The sequence below is a fragment of the Rhinatrema bivittatum genome, chromosome 2 (genome assembly GCF_901001135.1).
Source record: "Rhinatrema bivittatum chromosome 2, aRhiBiv1.1, whole genome shotgun sequence".
NCBI classification, from domain to species: Eukaryota; Metazoa; Chordata; class Amphibia; order Gymnophiona; family Rhinatrematidae; genus Rhinatrema; species Rhinatrema bivittatum.
In genome coordinates, this window is record NC_042616.1 from 414,128,429 (window position 1) to 414,151,995 (window position 23,567).

Genomic DNA, 23,567 nt, shown 5'->3' on the forward strand with positions numbered 1-23,567 from the left:
ACACTACTCCTCATCAATGCACAATCGATCACCAAAAAAATGCCAATCATCCATGACATACTCACAGACGACCAACCAGACATATTCTGCATAACCGAATCCTGGCTGAAACACTCCGACACTGTCCTACTCAATCAACTACCCAGAAATACATACAACATATTCTCCATTCCCAGAAACAAAAGAAAAGGAGGTGGCCTACTATTCCTAGCTCACAAAAAACTTAAATTCTCCTCCCACTCCCTTAACTTACCACCTCCACTCGAAACCAACCTATTCAAATCTAAACATCTCCAAATCCTCCTCCTCTACGCCCCACCTGGATGCCTACAGCACAACCTCTCTCCCCTAATCGAATCCATCACAACCCACATCAACTTACAAGAGCCAGCCATTATACTAGGAGACTTCAATCTCCATATCGACTCCCATCCACTTTCTCCAACCAGTGAACTACTCCTATCCACCATGTCTGCCATTGGATTCACACAAATCATCAACACGCCCACACAAAAAGCGGGCCACACCCTGGACCTAATCTTCCTAAACAACAAAATATCCGCAACTGGACCACCCTCCACAACCCCCATCCCATGGTCCGACCACAGCCTCATACAAGCCAAGCTTCAACTCCAATCAAACCCACAAAAAACAGACAACCGAATCATCGAATTCACCAAACCATGCTCCAGTGAAGACATCGCCGAACTGTTACCGGAGGCACTAAAAACAATCAACCTAAATGACGCCAACACCGCCACAAACTCCTGGATATCCATCAACGCAGACATAGCCAACACATTATGTCCCACGATAAGAAAGGAAATCAAACAATCTACAAAGCAAAAAGCCCCATGGTACACCCAAGAACTGAAAACCTCAAAGCGAACACTGAGACAAACTGAAAAACAATGGAGACGAACCCCCACCTCAAACCTGAAAGACAAATACAGAACGCTACTACACAACTATACAACAGATCTCAACACAGCAAAGCGCAATTTCTACACGTCAAGAATTCATGATTACCAATTTAAACCCAAGGACCCTCTTCGCCTATGTCAAAGATTTAACCAACCCCATCCAAAATGACACAACGCCTAACTCCAGCAACATCTCCAGCGAAAAACTAGCCCAATTCTTCAAGGACAAAGTCGACAACATTATTGCCAAGATTCCACAAACCCACAACGACCCCACTGCCATCCACCCCCCCATCCACATATGGTCACAATTCGCACCTGTTGCTTCTACAGAAATCGAACCCATCATCAAAAAAACCAACCCTGCATCCCACCCATTAGACCCCATCCCCGTCAAAACCCTAAAACTCATCAGAGAGATCATTGTCAAACCAATAACCTACATCATCAACTTATCCCTCGAACAAGGAATCTTCCCAGAAAAACTCAAAAATGCCATCATCAAACCAATCATCAAAAAACCTCAACTCGACAAATCAGACCCAGCAAACTACAGACCAGTCTCTAACCTCCCATTCCTAGCAAAAATCATAGAAAAAACAGTCAACAACCAACTCACAGACCACCTTGAAACCCATAATGTTCTTCAGCCAGCACAGCACGGTTTCAGAAAATTCCTCAGCACTGAAACCCTCCTCCTCTCCCTTACTGATACCATCCTCAGAGGCCGTGACAAAGGCAAATCGTTCCTCCTGATACTCCTCGACATATCAGCCGCCTTTGACACCATCAATCACAGAACACTCCTCGCCAGACTTAAAGAAATTGGTCTTCAAGACACCACAATCAAATGGTTCAAATCCTACCTCTCAAACAGATCCTACATCGTCAAGACAAACTCATCCGAATCCTCTCAAGTGCCCCTCACACATGGGGTCCCACAGGGTTCTTCCCTTTCCTCAACCCTCTTTAACATTTACCTCCTCCCACTATGCAAATACCTTTCAGATGCAAACCTCACCTACTTCGTCTATGCAGACGACATACAAATACTTCTCCCCATAAACAAGTCCATCCAACTCACCATGGAAAAATGGAACAACCTCAGCTCAAATCTGTCCCAATTACTATCCCAACTATCACTATGCCTCAACCAAGCCAAAACAGAAATCCTTCACATCCACGATGACCGTCCCTCTTATCCCCTCAAGTGCACCCCCTCCAACCACCCAGGAACCTCAATCAACACGGGAGTGCCACAGATCTCACAAATCTCACTCACTCCATCCACAAGAAACCTAGGAGTAACAATTGACAGCCAACTCAACTTTCAACGACACATCTCCAATACAATTAAGGATGGATTCTTCAAACTCCAAACCCTGAAAAAACTTAAACCCCTTCTCCAAGCGCACGACTTCCGAACAGTCCTTCAATCAATTATCCTCTCAAAACTCGACTACTGCAACTCCCTTCTCATCGGCCTACCAGAAATCCACATCAGACCCCTCCAAGTTCTACAAAATGCCGCCGCCAGAATCATCACCAACAACAAAAAATCCTCCCACATCACACCTACCCTCAAAGAACTCCACTGGCTACCCATCACACAAAGAATCCATTACAAAACACTCACCCTCATGCACAAAAAAATACACAACAACAAAATGAACTGGCTAAACAACGCAATACATCCACACCCCACACAAAGAACCCTCAGATCCACCAACACTGGCCTCCTAGCCATCCCCAATCTCAAATCTGCACACCTCAACGCAACCCGCAAACGAGCCATAACAATAGCGGGACCCACCCTATGGAACACCCTCCCCACCTGTCTCAGAAATGAACCATCACTGCAAACCTTCAAAAAACACCTAAAAACATGGCTGTTTTTAAAAGCCTTCCCACCCGACCCTTAACCTGCCCGAACGCAACCCACCTCATCCCATACTCAAGTCTTCTCACCCCCCTGAATCCCTCACTCCGCTACTTCCTCCCACCCCACCTTCCCCCCTCCCTTCCCTCATCCCCCCCACCTCTATTCCTAAATTACCTACCCAACAAGTCCCTTATCCCAATTTTATTTTATCAACAACACATTCATGTACATATGTTATTTTCTATAACCTTTTGTTATATCCTATAACCTTTTGTTCCATGTACCACTGTTATAATATGTTATAATTGTTTTTTGTAAAATAGGGCGGACTACGCCCTATTCCCTTGGTTATCTGGAAACCGATGTGATATCTCGATTGAATGTCGGTATATAAAAGAAATAAATAATAATAATAATAATATGGATACCGTCTGTCTCTTCATCAGGTTTTAGCTCTCAGGGAAGGCTTGGGTGAATAGCCAGGACTTTAGCTTCTTTTTGAAAGTTGTTAGGCAGGGTTCTTGGCGGAGGTCTGGTGGAAGCCTGTTCCAAAGGAGGGGACCTGCAGTGGACAAAGCTCGTTTCCTCAGTGAAGTTGTAGCCGGGTGGGTGTGAAGCATGTTCTGGTATGCACTTCTGATCGGTCTCTTTGAGGTGTGCTGCTGTAGTCGAAAAGAAAGGTTGAGGGGAGAGATGTTGTGTAGAGCCTTGTGAATCATCATGAGTGCTTTAAAGAGTATCCTGAATTTTATAGGCAGCCAGCCAACCCTCACCATCATCTCCCATAGGGTGTCCAAGGTTACCACTGCGGGATGTGGAATTGGGATAGGGGGTGTCCCGTTGGTCAGTTGTGTCTCTAACCCTTTATGGGGAGACAACACTTCCATTCCTCCTTCAGCTCCTTCAACACCCACAGCTACCTGGGATATCAGTCCTTTACTTCGGGTATCACTCCCTCCCGCTTCCGGACTGGACGAAAAGGTCTCCCCAGTCGCTTCTCCAATAAATCCAATTCCATCTCTCTGCGCAGGAGGAAGTCCTGTGTTAGGACTAAGGGAGGCCTCCTCTGTCGGCACAATCAGTCCTCCCTGACTGATTGGCACATCAGGCTCATCGATACCTTCCTTACTATATGCAGGTGAGATCATAAAACGACTGATTTCAGATTGTATAGGGGAAGGTAATGGAAGCGAGGGAAAAACCCTCACCTTCACCTTCCTTTTAGGGGGCATAATTCAAAGCTGGAACAGCTTTAATAAAGAAATCAGTTCAATATTCTTACTGTATAGCCAAGATAAACCGCAAGAGTGACCCCTAAGGATGACCAGAAAGAAAATAAAGTCATTACCTAGAGACTCTCCATCAAGTCAGTTGTTTCGGGTGAAACCATGCGAAGCCAGGCTGAGCCTGACATACCGCGCGCCCCTTAGGCGGCGCGCCGGCATCAGCTGCGCGCCGTTCACTGCCTGGTTTTATGGGCTTCCTGCTTCCGCACTCTAGACCCGCCCCGTGGTGTCAGCGGGGTCTCAGCAATCGGGTTACCGTCGGATTCGGTAAAAGCAAGCAGCCCCGAAGCCCGGAGTCCCTCAGGTGATATCACAAAGATAGTAGTTCTTTCGAGTCTTGCCTTACGCTCTCCGTGCATTTCTTTTTTAATAATTACTTTTTATTAACAAAATTGCAGTACACATACAAAGGCACAAATATTTTTACAGGAAACACCTTTAAACACAGCATTTTGATTGACAACAATAACATCACTAAGAAAAAGAGAAAAATGAACAAATTACATTACAAAAAATCCACAATGCGTAATGCTGTTAATATGTACTGCAAAACCATTTTCCAGTTCTTCCCTCTTCCCCTTCAACACCACATTCTCATTCTCATATCTGAATCACAAACCCCCCCTTCTCCCTAAACAATTCCATTTTGAATATCCAACAGGCTGCATAGCATCATATATTTTATGAATCCACAACAGTATCTAGGGCGCCCTTCCAGTCAATATAAAGGCCCCATATTTTTTCAAATTTTGACCTAAAATCATATAAACATGCAGATAACTGATACATGTTAAAACAGGTGAATGAGCCTCTCTTGCAAATGTATTTCTTGAGGGACATCTACTTTGAGCCACCAAGCTGCAAATTCACAGCACGTTCCCATAATAATATGAAGAATTGGGCATCTATGCTGCTCTGCTATTGCATCAGCTCTAAAAGTAACCAAAAAATAATTTAGGATCCCTCTGAATCCTACTTCCAGTGATCTCTTCAATTAAATTAATTACTATGCCCCAATATCCTACCACTTTTGTACAATCCCTACAGATATGAGAAAAACAACCCCTCCCACCACAATTCCGCCAACAGCGATCTGATAAACCAGTGAACATCTTCTCTAACTGAACTGGGGTGAGATCACACCTATATAGTATCTTATAACCATTTTCCAGTATCAAAATAGACACTGAACTTTTCCCAGTAAAGTGATAACATAGAACCCACTTGGTGTCTTCAGTAAGATCAGAAAGATCTTCCTCCCAGGCTATAATATGTTTTGGTTTATGTTCCATTACTCCAGTTAATAACATATATTTTATCTACCGCAATGTTATCTACCGTGTCAGCTCTTGAAAAGTATAACACAAACACTGATCTGTTCTTATGGAGATCCTCTATTTACTCCCTTAGATCTGACAAAAGATGTTAATTGCAGATAATGAAATCTATCTTTTTCCTCCAGACTGTATAACTGTCGAATTGCCTTAAATGAGCGTATAGCCCTCCTGTCCCATACCTGTTCCAATCTTTCGATACCTAAGCTTATAGAGCAAAAAGGAGGATCGATGCCAGAACTGTTTGTCACCCACCAACCTCTTCCTATATTGCCGCCACAACTCCAAAGTGTGGTATGTAAAAAGAGAACCCTTCCTCATATGATCTTCAAACCTTTCAGTTACCCAAATTAAAATCTCAATAGATGGAGAACCTAACGTATCATGCTCCAAATCTATCCAAAATTTGTGTTTATTCTGATAGTGCTCTCAATTGCGATGCAGCATAATAAAAAAGCCAGTTTCGGGACTCCCAAACCTCCCTGACTATTATATTGATGAAGAACCTTGCTTGCCACCCGAGGGGGGCCTTCTCCAAATGAAACAAAGAAGTTTTCTCTGCCATTCCCTCAGCACTCTTGTTGAAATAGCAACTGGAAGTGTTTGAAAAAAAATAGCAAAATCTTAGGAGTATGTTCATCTTAGTTACAGATATTCTGCCAAACTAAGATAATGGGATACAAGCCCTAATGGTGGAGGCAGACTTGAACATTGTTGCTGTTACAGAAACATGGTTCTCGGAGTCTCATAATTGGGATGTGTCCATCTCGAACTATAACTTGTTCAGGAAGGACCGAGAGGACAGAAAAGGGGGGGAGGAGTAGCTCTGTATGTCAAAAACAATATCCAACAGCTGAATTGCAAGGGACATGGGGTAAAGAAGAAGCTTTATGAACCATTCTAAAAACAGAAGATGGTGCTTCCATTTTTATTGGTGTGATCTACAGGCTTCCAACCCAAATAGATGAACTGAGCAGAGACCTGATCGAGGACATCCAAAAGTTTGGAAAGAAGGGAGCAGTATTGCTCGTTGGAGATTTTAATCTACCAGATGTGGATTGGAATATCCCTTCTGTGGAATCTACAAAAAGTAGAGAGATAGTGGATACCTTTCAAGGTGCTTTGCTCAAACAAATGGTAATGGAACCCATGAGGGAGAGTGTGATCCTCGATCTATTGCTCACTAATGGGGGTAATGTCTCTGATGTTCAGGTAGGGGCTCACCTGTGCAGTAGTGATCATCAGACAGTATGGTTCGATATTGCGACTAAGATACAGAGAAGTCACACAAAGACCCGAGTTTTGAATTTCACAAATATGGACTTTGTCAAAATGGGAATGTACCTAGAGGAAGAGCTGGAAGACTGGGAGAAAATGGGTGAGGTCGAACAACAGTGGGCCAAATGAGAAGAAGCTATTACAAAGGCAACAAATCTGTATGTTAAGAAAGTAAAGAAGAGTCAGAGGAAAAATAAACCTATCTGCTTCTCTAAGGAGCTGGCTGAAAACATTAAGGTAAAAAAAACAGCATCTGAGAAGTATAAAGAATCTCAAAAAAAGGAACACAAAAAAAATCTCTTAAAAATGAGAGAGACAAAGAAAGAAATCAGGAAAGCAAGAAGTCAAGAAGGAGAAAGAATTGCCAAAGAGGTTAAGAGAGGAGACAAAACATTTTTCAGATACATCAGAGAAAAAAGGGAAGCCCGAAGTGGTATAGTGAAACTGAAGGGTGACGAGGATCAATGTGTGGAGAGAGATGAAGAAATGACAGAAATATTAAACAAATACTTCAGTTCAGTATTCACTAAAGAAGACCGTGCAGAAGGACCGTTGCTGGTTGACAAGACCATAGATGGAGATGGGGGTAGATGAAACTCCATTTACAGAACAGAATGTATGGGAAGAGCTAGGAAAACTGAAAGTGGACAAGGCTATGGGGCCTGATGAGGTTCATCCCAGGATACTGAGGGAGCTCAGAGATGTGCTGGCGGGTCTGCTGCAGGACCTGTTCAATAGATCCCTGGAAACGAGAATGGTGCCGAGTGATTGGAGAAAAGCGGTGGTGGTCCCACTCCACAAGAGTGGTCGCAGAGAAGAAGCTGGAAACTACAGGCTGGTAAGCCTCACCTTGGTGGTGGGAAAATTAATGGAGAATCTGCTGAAGGAAAGGATAGAGAACTATCTTCAGTTAGGAGGATTGCTGGACCTGAGGCAGCATGGATTTACTAGGGGAAGGTCTTGTCAGACAAATCTGATTGATTTTTTTGATTGGGTGACTAAAGAACTGGATCGAGGAAAAGCACTCTATGTCATCTACTTGGATTTCAGCAAAGCTTTTGATACGGTCCCACATAGGAGGTTTGTGAAAAAAATGAGAAGCTAGGGAGTGAGCACCAAGGTGATGGCATGAATTACAAACAGGTTGATAGAAGACAGTGTGTGATGGTAAATGGAATCTTCGCTGAAGAGAAAATGGTGTTAAGCAGAGTGCCACAAGGATCTGTGTTGGTTCCAGTTCTGTTAATATCTTTGTGAGCAATATTGCGGAAGGGATAGAAGGTAAAGTTTGTCTATTTGCAAATGATGCTTAGATCTGCAACAGAGTGGACACACCGGAAGGAATAGAGAGAATGAGACTTAATTTTAAAAAGCTTGAACATTGGTCCATGATATGGAAGCTGGAATTCAACGTCAAGAAGTGTAGAGTCATGAATCTGGGGTGCGGTAATCCAAAAGAACTGTATGTGATGGGGTGTGAAGGGCTTTTGTGCAAGGAGCAAGAGAAGGACCTTGGGGTGATAGTGTCCAGCAATCTGAAGATGGCTAAGCAATGCACAACGCGATAGCTAAAGCCAGAAGATTGCTGGGCTGCATTGAGAGGAATAACTAGTAAGAAAAAGGAGGTGATAATCCCCTTGTACAGGTCCTTGGTGAGACCTCACCTGGAGAACTGTGTTCAGTTCTGGATACCGTATCTCAAAAGGGACAGAGACAAGATGGAGGTGGTTCAGAGAAGAGCAACCAAAATGGTGAGCCATTTCCATCAAATGTCTTATAAGGAAAGGTTGAAGGAATTAAATATGTATACCCTGGAGGAGAGAAGGTACAGGGAGATATGATACAGACCTTAAGATACCTGAAAGATTTTAGTGATGCACAATCAACAACAAACCTTTTCCATTGGGAAGAAATCAGTAGAACTAGGGGGTCACGGAATTAAACTCCAGGGAGGGCAACTCAGAACCAACATCAGGAAATATTCCTTCACAGAGAGGGTGGTAGATGCCTGGAATGCCCTTCCGGAAGAGGTGATGAAGACAATAACAGTAAAAGAATTCAAAGGGGTATGGGATAACCACTGTGGATCCCTAAAGTCTAGAAGATAGAAATGAGGAAAAGAATGCATGGTGGTGGCTTGCTGGTATGGCGGTTGCTACCCTTAACCAATAAGCCTTCATATGTTAATGCAACTCCATCATTACTCTCTACTTCAACGACAGGGAAAAGAGAGGAAAAGGTAATTAGATTCAGACAGCAACCAACAAGGTCATTGAATTTTACAGTCTGGGAAAACAAATAAGCATGGGGGTAATTTGCTGATGTGACTTACTACCCTGAAACTTTTGATGCAACTCCAACATTCTCTCTTCTTCAATGGCAAGAGGTGACAGGGAATTGGACTCAAACAGCAACCAACAAGGCCCCTGGCTTGATGGTCTGGGAAACTGATGGGGGTGAATTGTATAGCATAGCAGATACTGCCATAAGTTTGCTGGGCAGACTGGATGGACCGATTAGTCCTTTTCTGCCATCAATTCTATGTTTCTATGATCCCACCTTTCCAGATCTCTGAATATCCCTTCTGCTAGGGATCCATAAGTTAGAGTAAATAAGTGCTTCAAATCTGTCCCTAACCAGACTTCAAGATATTTCAGGCTCTGTTTCACCCACTTAAAGGAGAGTTACTCCTGCAAATTGCTCTCCATGTCCCCATCTAATGTTAAATTTAAAACTTCAGATTTATCTTTGTTAACCTTGAACTCTGACACTAAACCACACCTTCTCATTTCTCCCAAAAGTATAGTAAGAGATTTCTGATGATGCAAGATAGTAAACATCAGATCATCAGCAAATAGGGTCATCGCATAAGCCTTTCCACTGATTTCCACCCATTTAATATCCCTTTGACAATTAACTTTCCCCGCAAACAGTTCATGAGAAAGTGCAAAGAGTAACGGCTAGAGTGGGCAGCTCTGCCTTGTTCACCTACCCACCTTAAACATTTCCGAATATCCCTCATTCACTCTAATGCATGCCTTAAGTTGGTCATAAAATGCTTTAATCCACATCATAAAACAGGAACCCAAACCCATTTTATGTAATATCCAAAAGAAATAGGTCCAGTGCACTATGTCAAAAGTCTTCTCAGTGTCAACCGCCAGCAAGACCGCAGGTGTGCTATAGAGTTAGGCCCACCAGCCGAGGTTCAAAACCCTCCACACATTGTCTGCAGCCAGCCTGCCTTGAACAAAACCTGACAGAGCTCCATGAATAAGGAATGGTGCTACCTGACCCAAATGAACTGCCAGAACCTTCGCTATGATCTTTAAATCCAGATTAATGAGGGATATAGGTCTATAAGACCAAGAAAAGCGTAGGGCCTCTCCCATCCTTTACAATTACAGTGATTCCCACCACATTTGCTCCCTCCGCCAATTCCCCTCCTTCCCTCAAAAAAGTTAAACATAGATATTAAGGGTTTCACTGCTGCCTGTTTGCCCACTTTATAAAATTTGGCTATGTAGCCATCAAGTCCAGGTGCTTTTCTCACTTTTAAGTCTGCAATAATTGCCAGTACCACCTCCTCCCTTATTTTTGCATTCAACTGGTCACATGCCTTCGCTGGCAGACATAGTAAGATGACTGAGTTAAGATATTTTTCAATATCTGTATCCTTGATATGAGTATCAGACGCATATAGATCCTCATATAATTGTGCAAAACGCTTGGAAATCAATTTGCTGTCCTATATCATATTCCCTTCCCTATCCTTGATCTTAAGGATCTGACTTTGTAAAGATTGTTCCTTTAGATGCCTGGCCAGCATTCAACCCGCTTTGTTCCCAAATTCAAAATATCTCTGTTTAGTCTGCAACATCTGAGATGCAATTTCTGCAAGGTCCAAAACCTTCAACTCCTGACAAGCTAGCTCCAACATTAACTTTATTTGCTCATCATTGCATTTCTTATGTTTAACCTACTGTTTGCCTATCTTCTGTATTAACTGTAGTCTTAATCCCTCCTTTTTTTTTCTTTAAATAAGAAGCTCAGATTTCATTGGGGAATGTGTAGATGCAAGAAGCATTTAACCATTTAATTTTCTCATTATAAATGGAATTATGTAATAAACATAATATTTTAAAATCGATCTTGAATTTTATTGGCAACCAATGTAAAGTGATCAAAGTAGGGTAATATGATCAAACTTTCTCCCACCCGATAAGATCCTAGATGTAGCATTCTGTAAAATTTGTAATGCTCTTATTGTTCTCAAAGGTAGTCCAAATAAAAGAGCATTACAATAATCAAGGGTGGCAAATATCAACATCTGAAGTACTGTATGAAAATCAACAACAGAGCAAATCTCTGGAGGTGAACAGGCAAACAGGGAGGAAGATAGCGATAGTGCTCCAGAATTCTCTGTGCTTGCTTATGGTAATCAGGGACAAGTCCTGGAACACTTCCACCTTCGCTTTTTTTCCACAGAATCTGGCCTTGTTTCCTAGCCAATGCAGCCACTCTCTCTCTCTTTTAATAGAAAACTGTGAAAACATACCACTATATCCTGGGACAGGTTTCCTCTCTGCTTCTCCAAAGCTCTATGCTTTCTTTTGTGCTTAATAGCTGGTATTGATTCAGTCTTCAGATCCTCAACCAACCACCTGAAAGCAGTCTAAAAATTCAGGTAACTCCTGTACCCCATGGAAACACAAATTAGATCTCCTAGATCTGTTTTGACATCTTCCAGGTGTCTTGCACTGCCTTAGACAAGACCATTGCCTCTTCACGGCATGCAGCGACATCCGCGGCCTGGTTCTCAATACACGACTCTGCCTCCTCGACACATTTCCTAATATCCGTGATGTCATCGCGGATCATTCCAAACTCTGTTTTTATCATATATCTTGGCGCAGTTCTGCGAACCACTGTGTAAATTCTGCTCACATCAGCAGCCCTGCCGACACATCTCCGCAGTCACTGCCATTTGTGTCGAGGCCTACCTACTTCTTCCTCCCCTCTGGGCCAATCACCTGCAGTATCTCTCGATTTGTGAAGGAGAATTTTCTTAAATCCTTTTTTATTCGCCTGCGACATTGCTGAGCTCGGGCTATGTTATCCCGAGACCTGATGTTGAATTACAGTGAGGATATATGCTAGGAATGCTAAAGATAGTGAAATTGGGGAAGGAGCCTTGCGGTTAGACCATCATATCTCAGGATGACGTCACTTCCTCCTCAGTGTTGTCATGTGCAAACTTCCAATGCATAGAGTTTACAAGTAGCCCTCTTCATTTTAGAGCACAAGAAAATGATGGTCCAAATGACTCACTGAATTTGATTTCGGAAATGTGCTGTGATTCTCTGTACTTTGTGGCAAAAAAATTGATGAATACAAGACCATAAATCAGAATAACAAGATGGCTCCATGTACAGTAGATCATGTTTATGCAATCTTATGTTTTAATTCCATTCCCAAATTATTCTAGCATTTATAGTTGAATTTTCTGACCAAGAAAAGCAAAGCTATGAAGCTTAGAATCTTATAGCTTGGGAAAAATGGCCCAGGATGTGCTGATTATCTTGTGATTGCTTGATCAATGTATACAACACCATAAATCATTATTTTCCCATCTATTCTGTGTCCTCAGGTAGACCTTTTGATCCACATTTCATTATAAACAATGCAGTTAGCAATGTGATTTGCTCTGTCACGTTTGGAGATCGCTTTGAGTACAATGATAGGAAGTTCCTGAAACTGCTCCATCTGTTTGAAGAGAGCATGGAACTAGGGACAGGATTCTTACCCCAGGTAGGCCTTGATAATTGTTACTGTTAAATTAGAAAAGGCAAAAGATATTTGATTGGCCAACAGAAAAATGTATTAGACTGATCAGTATGAAGAAGCTGCTAGGTTGGCAAAGAAGGTATTTTAATGATTGATAGGAATTGTCCTTCAAGTTTTCTTTTGTTGGTTTCTTTCCTCCCTGGGTCTGTTTTATGCAGGCATTTATCTTATTCTGTATGTATTGAAAAAGCCTTTGAAATATCAGATCCCTTATGTCTTCTTTTGCCTTATCTTCTCCCATTCCTTTCGTCGTCTTTTGCCTCTCTCTTTTCCTCCTGTTTGGGGCTTCTTTTTCTCTCTGTCATGCTACAACTTATCACTGCTTTGGCACTCTCTCCTATGCTTGCCATGACTTCTTCAACTCTCACCCCTCCCTCCTCGTTCTTTTCCACTCTTTTTTTTCCCCCTTTACCTTAAATCACTTTGGTCTTTTCTTCTATGTACAAGGTTTCTTCCTCCCTCCTAATGTTTCGGTCACATTTAGGCTTGAAGCTGAAACCTGCAGAGACATATTGCTGCTGATCTTTCAGGGCTTGGGATATTTGCTGACTCTGGAAAAACTAACGCTCATGTGACCGCCCTGTTAAGTCAACCAAGGACAGCAAACTTGATAAGCCCAGAAGGAGAGGGGCAAGTTTCAAATGCAGGGCAAGTTTCAGACATCTATGTAGGGTCTGCTTCAGCTAGGAGGAGCAAGTGAAAAGCTATATTGGAAGACATATCCTGGTTGATTCCTGCCAAAAAGGCAGCAGCCATTGGAAGCATCATCCCTGGCTATGAGTGGCTTTTGACACTCTCTATAAAAAAAAAAACCCAAAACAAAACCCTGTACTAACTGTGTGCTGAGTAATATTTCAGAATTACCAATAGTAAATAAATATTAATTAAAATATTACTCATAAGCCATTATTTTTTTGCTTTCTCAAAATTCTCATGCCACTCTTGGGTTCAGGCTTAGACTCTCATCAGCTAAGTCAAATGCAGTAGGATCAAATCCATTCAAGTGCTGTGTGTGTGTGTGAGACAATATTTGTGATATCATAGCCAAGAAGGGTTAATCAGATCCATTGTATGTATGAGATGATTTGTGACTTGTTGATATCACTGCTTCCAGGATGCAGGAGAATTGCTTCGAGAATTCTAAATATAATGACTTTATAGAAACGTTTTACACTGATAGAGGATGAATGTTATTACCCGCCATACATAGTTTTTTTAATATTACATAGTACACGAAGACTATAGTTTTATTTCAGATTGGTCCAGCCAGCACATGTCCTCCCTGGTCCTAGAGATGTACTGCTATATGTTTTGTTTCATTTTGTTTAGTGTGTGCTAAAAGTTTAGCACGCCCTAAATTGAATTAGCATGCAGTAAATCAATTTCATGCATCTTAAACCAGATAAACGTGCACTATATCGGTTTTAACATGCATTAAACTTTAGTGCATGCTAAAATTAATGGCATAAAACAAAACCACACAAAATAAAATGAAGCAAATGAACATTTTTCAGCTGTCTACCTAGCCTATGCCAATGCAGAGAAGGAATGGAGAAATAATCATAATGTTATGGTATATAATCAAATCTGACTAGTACTTATGTAAAATATTTGGCTAACAAGTATCCAGGGGTCGTTTTTCTTTAGTTCCCTGGGTTAACTCCTTACCACTTTTTGTGTCCCAGGTTCTAAACGTAGTGCCCTGGTTAATGCACCTACCTGGACCACATCAGAAGGTATTGCAGGTCCCTAAAGAAATCCTGAGATCCTTGAGGGAAATTGTGGAGGAGCATAAGAGGAATTGGGATCCTGCCCACACAAGGGACTTCATCGATGCTTTCCTGGAGGAGATTGAGAAGGTAAAGGGCAGATATTCCCATCTCTGGACAGAAGATGGAAGAATGCTTGAGCACTTACATCCATCCAGGAATAACACTAGTAGTTCAAGCACATTGGTGTTCAATCCAGAATAACTAAAACCCTAGTTGGCTATGGACATTTTCAAGTGCTGCAAACAGCATTTCATGCCTCCTGAGAAGCACAGGGTCATCAGGAGCAATACATATGGAAAAGGGGGCTTAGATGAAAAGATTGAGCTGTAAGAGCTGATTACAGTATTTAAATACAGAGATCTAGTAGCAGCTGCCTTTGTCCTGAAAAGAATGGTGTAGGCTCAACAGTGAGTTTTTCTAATACATTTGTTTTTATTTGTTTATTTATTTGATTTAAAATTCTTATTAACCACTTTCCCAGTCTCAAAGGATCATCCCAAGAGGTGTACAGCATAAACAAATAATGCTTAGAAATAATGCTAGAAAATTCATATACAATACAAAATCCACATCAGGATAATACTCAAACAGCTGTCGTGTAAATAACATGTGGTTTGGAGAGACAACAAAGGTCCCTTCTTCAGACCTCTGTGATCTGAAATGCTCATATACTACAGTCTTTTTTTATAACTGGTCTTTTAAAAGGTATAGCAGCTACCAAGGCTCCCAGTGTTTCAGGCTGACATTCCATTGACGTCAGCAAGCTTAATGATACAGCATTATCAACTTTTTTAAAATAGAGGGTTGAGATGCTGAGCCCTATAACTTTGTACAAATCTTAAGATTCTGTGATGGGGTGAGTGAGTACTACACAAGACCTGGCAAGGAGAGGGTTAAAGCTTAGCAGATCAGAACTGCAAACACAGGGGCTCTGCTTATTACAAGAGATCCAGCTGCCTTCACTGTGGTAGTAGTAACTGAAGAAGAACAAACCGTCCCAGGTAAAAGGTAGACCCCAGAGATGGGAGCCTCAGACATACCTAGAAACCTGCTGCTACTTGCTCTATCTTACCGCTGTAACAGGTATAATCCATAAATTTGCATTTTGCTAAAGCTGTTTTCATTTGGCTACTGTGAAAGGGTCAGTAGTTTCCAAAATGAGTTTAATAAGAACAGAAGACTTGCCATACTGGGTCAGACCAAGGGTCCATCAAGCCCAGCATCCTGTTTCCAACAGTGACCAATCCAAGTCATAAGTACCTGGCAGGATCCCAGGGGATAGATAATTCCATGCTGCCTATCCCAATAATAAGCAGTGGAGGTACATGATAGGAAGATTGAGGCTATCCTTAAGCAAACAAGTGGCAATGACTTTAAAGATTGCTTGCTGTTGCGCCCTAGTGGCTCGATCTTTTTAGCAGATATGGGCTGCGATTTGGTCCATTCCTTGGCCAGAGGAGTGGCTTTGGTGGTAGCGGCCAGGCGTCAACTATGTTGCAAAATTGTTCAGCTGACGCAGCCTCCAAAACTAATCTTACAAAGATGCCCTTTAAAGGCCCGTGGCATGGTGGAGAAGTAGTGTTTTGGAAGTGGATCATTGGACCGAAGGGGAGGTGTCCTGTCTGTGAGAAGAAACCCCACAAGTCCCTACCTTTGGCAGACAAGGCTGGAGAGGAGCAGGGACCCTGCTGGAGCTTCACCACTACCAGCTCATGATCCCCTTAGGTTGAGCCCACAGATACTGGGGCCTGCTAGACTTATATGGGGTCTCTGTGGTCGATATCCAGGCAGGGTCGAGGCAGGTGGCGGTACTCGGGATCGGTATCTAGGCAGGGTCGAGGCAGGTGGCAGTACTCGGGGTCAGTGTCCAGGCAAAGTTCGAGGCAGGTGGCAGTACTCAGGGTCGGTGTCCAGGCAAAGGTCAAGACAGGAATCAGTCCGAAGAACAAGATGGGACAGGAACTCAAGAAGCTCAGGAAACCCAGAAGCTCAGGACCAGGCTAGGAGACTTGTTGCCAAGGCACTGGGAGAGTGCAGGGACTATCCTTATATAGTTCCTGCACTATAATGTCCTCTGAGGGGGCCGTGAGATAAACTGCCACTGGCTCTTTAATTTGAAAAGAAACAGCGTACGTGGGATGACAGTGGCAGGCCCCGACCGTGATCGTGGCCCAGAATCTCATCAGCCACGCCACAGCCCAGCCTGGAACATCCCGTCGTGCTGCCGACCAGAAGAGAAGCAGATCAGCAGAGTGACCACAATGGCGTGGAGGAGAAGTAGAAACCTGATATGAGGGTAAGTGGGATCGGTCGCCGAGCAGGGCGGCCAACCCGTGCAACAGTACCCCCTCCCTCTAAGCCCTCCTCCTGGAGGTTTGGGCTTCCCTGGATGATCTGCATGGAATTGCTTAATTAGGTTCTTGTCTAAGATGGTAGAAGCCGGTTCCCGTGAATTCTCCTCTGGCCCATATCCCTCCCAGGTTCTCCCACCTTCGACTTTGTCTCCAAACATCCAGGATCGAACGCACTTGATAGATAGTTTATGGACTTTTCCTCCAGGAACTTGTCAAAACCTTTTTTAAACGCAGCTACATTAATAGCTTTCACCTCATCCTCTGACAACGAATTCCAGAGTTTAATTATGCGTTGAGTAAAAAAAAATTTTTTCTTATTAGTTTTAAATGTATTAACTAGTAACTTCATTTTTGTGTCCCCTAATCATTGTACTTTATGAAAGAGCAAACAAATGATTAATATTTACTCGTTCCATTCCACTCATTAGTTTATAAACCTCTATCATATCCCCCCTCAGCTGTCTCTTCTCCAAGCTGAAGAGTCCTAACCTCTTTAGCCTTTCTTCATAGGGGAATTGTTCCATCCCCTTTATCATTTTAGTCACCCTTCTCTGTACCTTTTCTAATTCTGCTATATCTTTTTTGAGATGTGGTGATCAGAACTACATACAGTACTCAAGATGAGATTGTACCATAGAGCAATACAGAGGCATTATGATATTCTCTGTTTTATTCTCCATTCCTTTCCTAATAATCCCCTAGCATTATATTTGCTTTCTTGGATGCTGCTGTACATTGAGCAGAAGGCTTCATCGTATTGTCAACAATGACACACAGATCCTTTTCCTGAATGGCGACTCCTAATGTAGAACCTTGCTAAGCCTTATAGGAAAACATTAGAAGAAGCAAATCAATCCCCTATTTTGGCAAGAATATACGAGAAGTGGAAAGAATGGTCTCTCTTTCAGATTTCCTATGAAGAGTTTAAAAACATCTTTGCCACTCTACTGGACATATCTGACAATATACTTCTACGAGAATCTCATTATAAGTTCTTATGGCAGGTATATATCACACCTTACAAAGCCTATCGGTTTAAATTAATCTCTTCAGACACTTGCTCAAAGTGCCACAGTGGGGTGGGAACCTACTCACATTGCTTCTGGATATGCCCACTGATAGCAGCGTTTTGGAATAAGTTAATCTCTCTGTGTAATCATCTATTGCACATCAGGTTGCCTACAGACCCTAATCTATGGTTCTTTGGCATAGTGGCACCGGCTCGCCATCAATTGGACCTGGGGGCTCAACTTTTCCTCAAATTGTCCATTGAATATTGTATCCCCTATATTGCTGGTCTTATTATGGAAATGAAAGTTTCAATAAAAGATATATATATAAAAAAAAAGGATTTACACTCGTAAATGGGCTTTTGAAAATTGCTATAATATATGCTACTTTTATGCATGTAACTCCTTTGAAAATTGACTACTATTGTTTTATGTTTATTGCATGAGCTGTTATATTGCTGTATTCTGGAGTGGCGGAAGCACTATGCAGCTGCCTAGAGCACTAGGCTTACCCCATTTCCTCTTCCAGACCACGCAGGCGGGAAGAGGGAGATCCCACTGCTGCAAGGAGGCAGGCTACATGGGATTGTGAAGCATAGCCTAGGAAAAGAGATCCTGCAGGATGGAGAGAGCTTGCAGGGAACTCTGAAGCCTTGAGACAACAGAAGTTGAGGCGCCCATCTGATGTAGCCTCCACTGCTTTCCCCCCCCCCCCCCATTGTCACAGGCCTGGGGCTGAGGCGGCTGGATCCATCCAGCCAAGCTGCAGCTAGTGAGTGGAGCCAGAAAGCCATTGCATGTGCCTGAACAGGAGAGAAGAGCAGCATTTCCCCAGCAGAGAACCAGCCGTCCTTCTCTGGACCATGGGGTCTTGAACATGCCTGAAGAACACCAGCGCAGGCCCACAGCCACTGCACCTTGCTGCCACCCCTGATGCCCTGGGACTGGAGAGAACAGCAGAGGAAGAGCTAGAGTGGTATGAGCACTAGCAGGGCCAATGAGGAGAAAAAACAATTTGGCGTGGAAGCGTGCCTGAGTGGGAAATTATCTGGGCTGGCAAGATGGGGGAGGGGGGGGGGGCTGAGGAGTACAGCCAATGAGGAGCCCGGCCCACAGGAGAGAGTGACCGGGGCCGATAGGGAGGCCTGTATTGCTGGGAGCAGTTCGCGAGAGAATGAGAGAGGTACTGCAGGTCCTTCCTCTTAAAGGGGCAGAGCACCGTGTTTTTGGCAGCTGGGGAAAGAACCCAGTGGACCCATCATGCTTCTTGGTGCCTGGAGCTGAACATTTGTATAGGGCTATTGTGTTTTCAGAACATTCCTGAGGGGCCCCTGCCACCACAGAAGAGGAGAAGAAGCTGGAGATCGATGCTGGCCAAAGGAACTGGATAAGGTCTGCAGGAAATCTACCTGCTGGCTGGGACCCAGGAGCTATTTTCCTGGGAACCTTTGATTTCCAGGTGCCCTGAGATTGAGAGGGAGTGTGAATGAGCCTGTGTGAAAGAGAGTGTGAGTGAGAGTGTAATTGAGCATGTGTGTGTGTGAGAGAGAGCAATAAGTATGTATGTCTGTGGGAGCATGTGTGAGTGAGAGTGTGCATGTATGTATATGAGAGGGAGAGGAGAAAGTTTGTGTGCAACAGCCTCCAACCCTCTTTCACCTCCCCCTGCTAATCCATGACAATTTCAGGGTACCTGGAAATAAAAAGTTTCCATGTATGGAGAGCAGGGGAAATTTTTATTGGTATTTGGAACATTTTTGATTCAGCTACTTCAAAGTGGATTACGTTCAAATACTGTAGGCATTTCCAAATCCCCAGAGGGCTCCCAATCTAAGCTTGTACCTGAGGGTGGAGTGACTTGTCTACTGTCAGAAGAAGCAATAGTGGGATTTGAACACTGGCTTTCCCGGTTTATAGCCCACTGCTCTAACACTAGGAGGCTACTCTTTTTTTAGCTTATTTCAAACTTTTAAGTGTGTACAAAACATAGAAACATAGAAATGACGGCAGAAGAAGACCAAACGGCCCATCCAGTCTGCCCCAGCAAGCTTCACACATTTTTTTCTCTCATACTTATCTGTTTCTCTTAGCTCTTGGTTCTATTTCCCTTCCACACCCACCATTAATGTAGAGAGCAGTGATGGAGCTGCATCCAAGTGAAATATCAAGCTTGATTAGTTAGGGGCAGTAGGGGTAGTAAACCGCCGCAATAAGCAAGCTACACCCATGATATTTGTTGTACCCCAGACTATGTTATACAGCCCTTATTAGTTGTTTTTTCTTCTCCCTGCCGTTGAAGCAGGGAGCTATGCTGGATATGCGTGAAGTATCAGTTTTTCTTCTCTCCTGCGTTGAAGCAGAGAGCCATGCTGGATATGCATTGAAAGTGAAGTATCAGGCACATTTGGTTTGGGGTAGTAACCGCCGTACAAGCCAGCTACTCCCCACTTTGTGATTGCGAATCCTTTTTTCTTCTCCGCTGCCGTTGAAGCTATGCTGGAAATGCGTGAAGCATCAGTTTTTTCTTTTCCCCTGCTGTTGAAGCAGAGAGCTATGCTGGAAATGCGTGATGTATCAGTCTTTCTCCCATGCTGCTGAAGCAGAGAGCCATGCTGATATGCATTGAAAGTGAAGTATCAGGGCACATTTGGTTTGGGTGGTGGTAACCGCCGTAACAAGCCAGCTACTCCCCTCTTTGTGAGTGCGAACCCTTTTTTCTTCTCCCCTGCCGTTGAAGCAGAGAGCTCTGCTGGATGTGTGAAGTATCAGTTATTCTTCTCCCCTGCTGTTGAAGCAGAGAGCTATGCTGTATATGCATTGAAAGTGAAATATCAGGCTTATTTGGTTTGGGGTAGTAACCGCCGTAACAAGCCAGCTACTCCCCTCTTTGTGAGTGCAAATCCTTTTTTGAAATACATACTGTTTTGAAATAAACACCGTAGTATCAAGGAAGACAAGAAAAAAAGACAAAAAAAAAAACAGACCACCCTAAACTAAACTCTCCCAAACCATGTTAATTAGACCTGAAAGGAGGGGCTTTGAAGAAACATAAATATAACAGGAAAACAAAGGAATCCTTCAAAGGACCTAAGGCCAAATCTTTGCTGAACAATTATTAACCTTTATGGTAACAGCCATAGTGTGGGACCTGGCCCTGCCCTATAAAAAGAAATCTAACTGAGCTGGATCGTAAAACACATATTTCTTACCCTCTAACCTTATTTCACATGTACAAGGAAATCTGTGTACAGAGGTGGCTCCCAAGGAAACCACTTCCTGTTTCTTACTCAAAAACATTTTCTGTCTCTGTGGTGTAACTTTATATTTGTTGTTTTTTTTTATTTATTAAAAATGTATGTGCTACGTTATCCAATAGTCTAAGCAGCTCACAGAAACACACTCACAAATTAAACAACATAAATCAAGCTTTCACAAACTTTAGGTACATCAGTAAAAGCTACCACTTCATGGCCCCTCAAGACATATTTTGCTTCGCACAAAAATACATTTTTTAAATCCAATTTTTATCTGGTTCAAGAGCAAAGACTAATGCGAAGAGATCCTTCAAAAAATCCCTAAAAACCTATCTTTTTACCTTGGCTTATAAAATTAGTTGAATCTTAAAAGAAACATTCCTGCTCCCTCAATAGACTTCTTTTATTAGTCAGCGTTGTAAACGTAACATATGCTATGTTTTATTTGTATTGTTACTTTAATTATGTATGTTTATTTGTAAACCGCTTAGACGGTCAGAGTTCTGCCCAATTTGCGGTATATAAAAACTTTTAAATAAATAAATAAAATCCTTAGAAGATACCTCAACATGGAATCTTGCAAAAAAGCTGTGAGATCTCTCCAGAGACCGCTCATTTCTCTCGGGAGTATCTGATAAGTATAAATCCTCACATCGGCTATGGAGGGCGGACTATTGGCGTCAACCCCGGAGGGGGGAAGGGAACCATCCGAAAGCTTTGGAGCCGTAGGAGGAGAGGGAATGGCCCTGGAAACTTCCACAGAATTGTCCAGAGCTGAGGAAAATATAAACATTGTGATTCAAACAATTCATTCCCGGAATTGAAACCATTAGAAAAGCCTGAGAGTATTACTTTGGAATCTTTATGGCTTGCTATAGCCACACTTCAAAACTCTATAATGACTATATCAGGACCTATGAAAACAATGCAAGAATCCTTTGGTAACTTAAAAATGTCGGTGGAAAGACAAGAGAAGAAAACAACTCAATTGGAGGAGAAAATAAATAAAATTGAGACAGTGCAAAATACATTGATAAAAACCGAAACTGTTTTAAACAGGAGGTTAGAGATAATTGAAAATGATCTGAGAAATACCAATATTAGAGTATTGAACTTCCCTAAATGTAATTTGATATCTCCAAAGGAACAATTTAAAAGTTATTTGAAAGATGTTCTTAAGATCTCTTTTGAAGATCAACCTAATATAATTAAAGCTTATTTTGTGACAGATCTTAAAGAAACATCTGGGAATCAAATGGAAATTGGTGAAAATGTATTAAACATTACTGAATTCTTAGAAACTACACAACAACAGCAAATAGAAGGAAGAGGTACTTTATTGGTAAAATTCTCAATATCATCGGATAGAGAGAATATTATGAAGAAGTTTCTACAAAATCGATCTGTTTTATATCTAAACCAGAAGGTATGGATATACCCTGATGTTTCTAAGGAAACCCAAAGGAAAAGAAAAAAGTTTTTGTCATTGTTACCTCTAGTTAGAAGTCATGGAGCTCAGATTATTCTGAGATTTCCATGCAAATGTATCATGAAAGTGGCCGGGAATAGGTATGTTTTTTATGAACCGGATCAGCTCGGCAATTTTATACAGTCACATCAGTGGACTTCAGATCCAGGTTAAATCAGCAATTAAATGTAATAACTGCCTTACTCTCAGATTTTTGGTTAAAAATGTTTGTTAATATTGCTCTAAGGTAGAAGGGATCTCCCCCCGATTGTATATAAGTACCATGAGCAAGTAGTAATATTACATTTCTGTTTCCATTTCAAATATATTTCCTATTTTGTTTTTTTTTTCCTTTTTTCTTTTTTGCCTGTACCATTGAGATATGGATGATGTAAAAGGTTGCCTTAAAAAATGGAAATACTCATGCTCATTTACTGAAACATGTATATGTTTTGAATTATTGAAAATTTGTTAAATAAAAAAAAAAAAAAGTATAAATCCTCTGTGTCTTGTAGGCAGATAGTGCAGCCTGGCAGTGGGTGGTATGGATTCCAAAGGTACCGTGAAACCTCTTGGTAGAATTTGTTCAGCATATCTAGGGGAGTAACCAGAGGGGATCTTGAAAAATGTAATAACCTCACAATCAGGAAGCTCTAACTTACGAAGCACCATATTCTTATCATTAATCACACAAATTCACATCCCTTTCTTATGCTCCTTACGCTGATTTTCCAGACAAGAAACTCTGTCTCCCTGGTATTGGTCACTACAGATGATCAATCTGGAATGGTCTTGATCTCTGTTCCCTGGGTTCTAACCTGGGTGAGCAAAGAAGCCCTGCTTCTTCAGCCGAGAGACCTGAGGTACAGCAGAGTTCTACCTGTCACACAGCCTGGGGATGGTAATGTGGAGTGAAATGCCTCCTCCCCCAAATTTGACCCTCTTTTTGGTTTCTAGTTGCACAAGATGTTCTGGGTAGGTAAGACCTGGGATTTATCATAGTGAACTTTTTTTGAACATGTTTGAATGCTTGAACATGTAGTAATAGTAAATGACCTCTGGATGGCATTTTTAAAGAAGTGAGCATAGCAACATGGTGGTCAATACTCAGCCATGGAGTGGCTAGTTAAGTTAGCCAGATATAGCTATCCGGCTAACT

At 42.3% G+C, this 23,567-nt stretch overlaps 1 protein-coding gene across 1 annotated transcript in view; it reads left to right on the forward strand.

The window, feature by feature from the left end:
- The window catches only part of LOC115084824 (cytochrome P450 2D15-like), an 83,710-nt gene that overhangs the window by 24,939 nt on the left and 35,204 nt on the right, over positions 1-23,567 (forward strand). Inside the window, 2 exon segments of the mRNA XM_029590149.1 lie at positions 12,354-12,514; positions 14,236-14,409. Of these exon segments, the coding sequence (XP_029446009.1) occupies positions 12,354-12,514; positions 14,236-14,409 (335 nt within the window).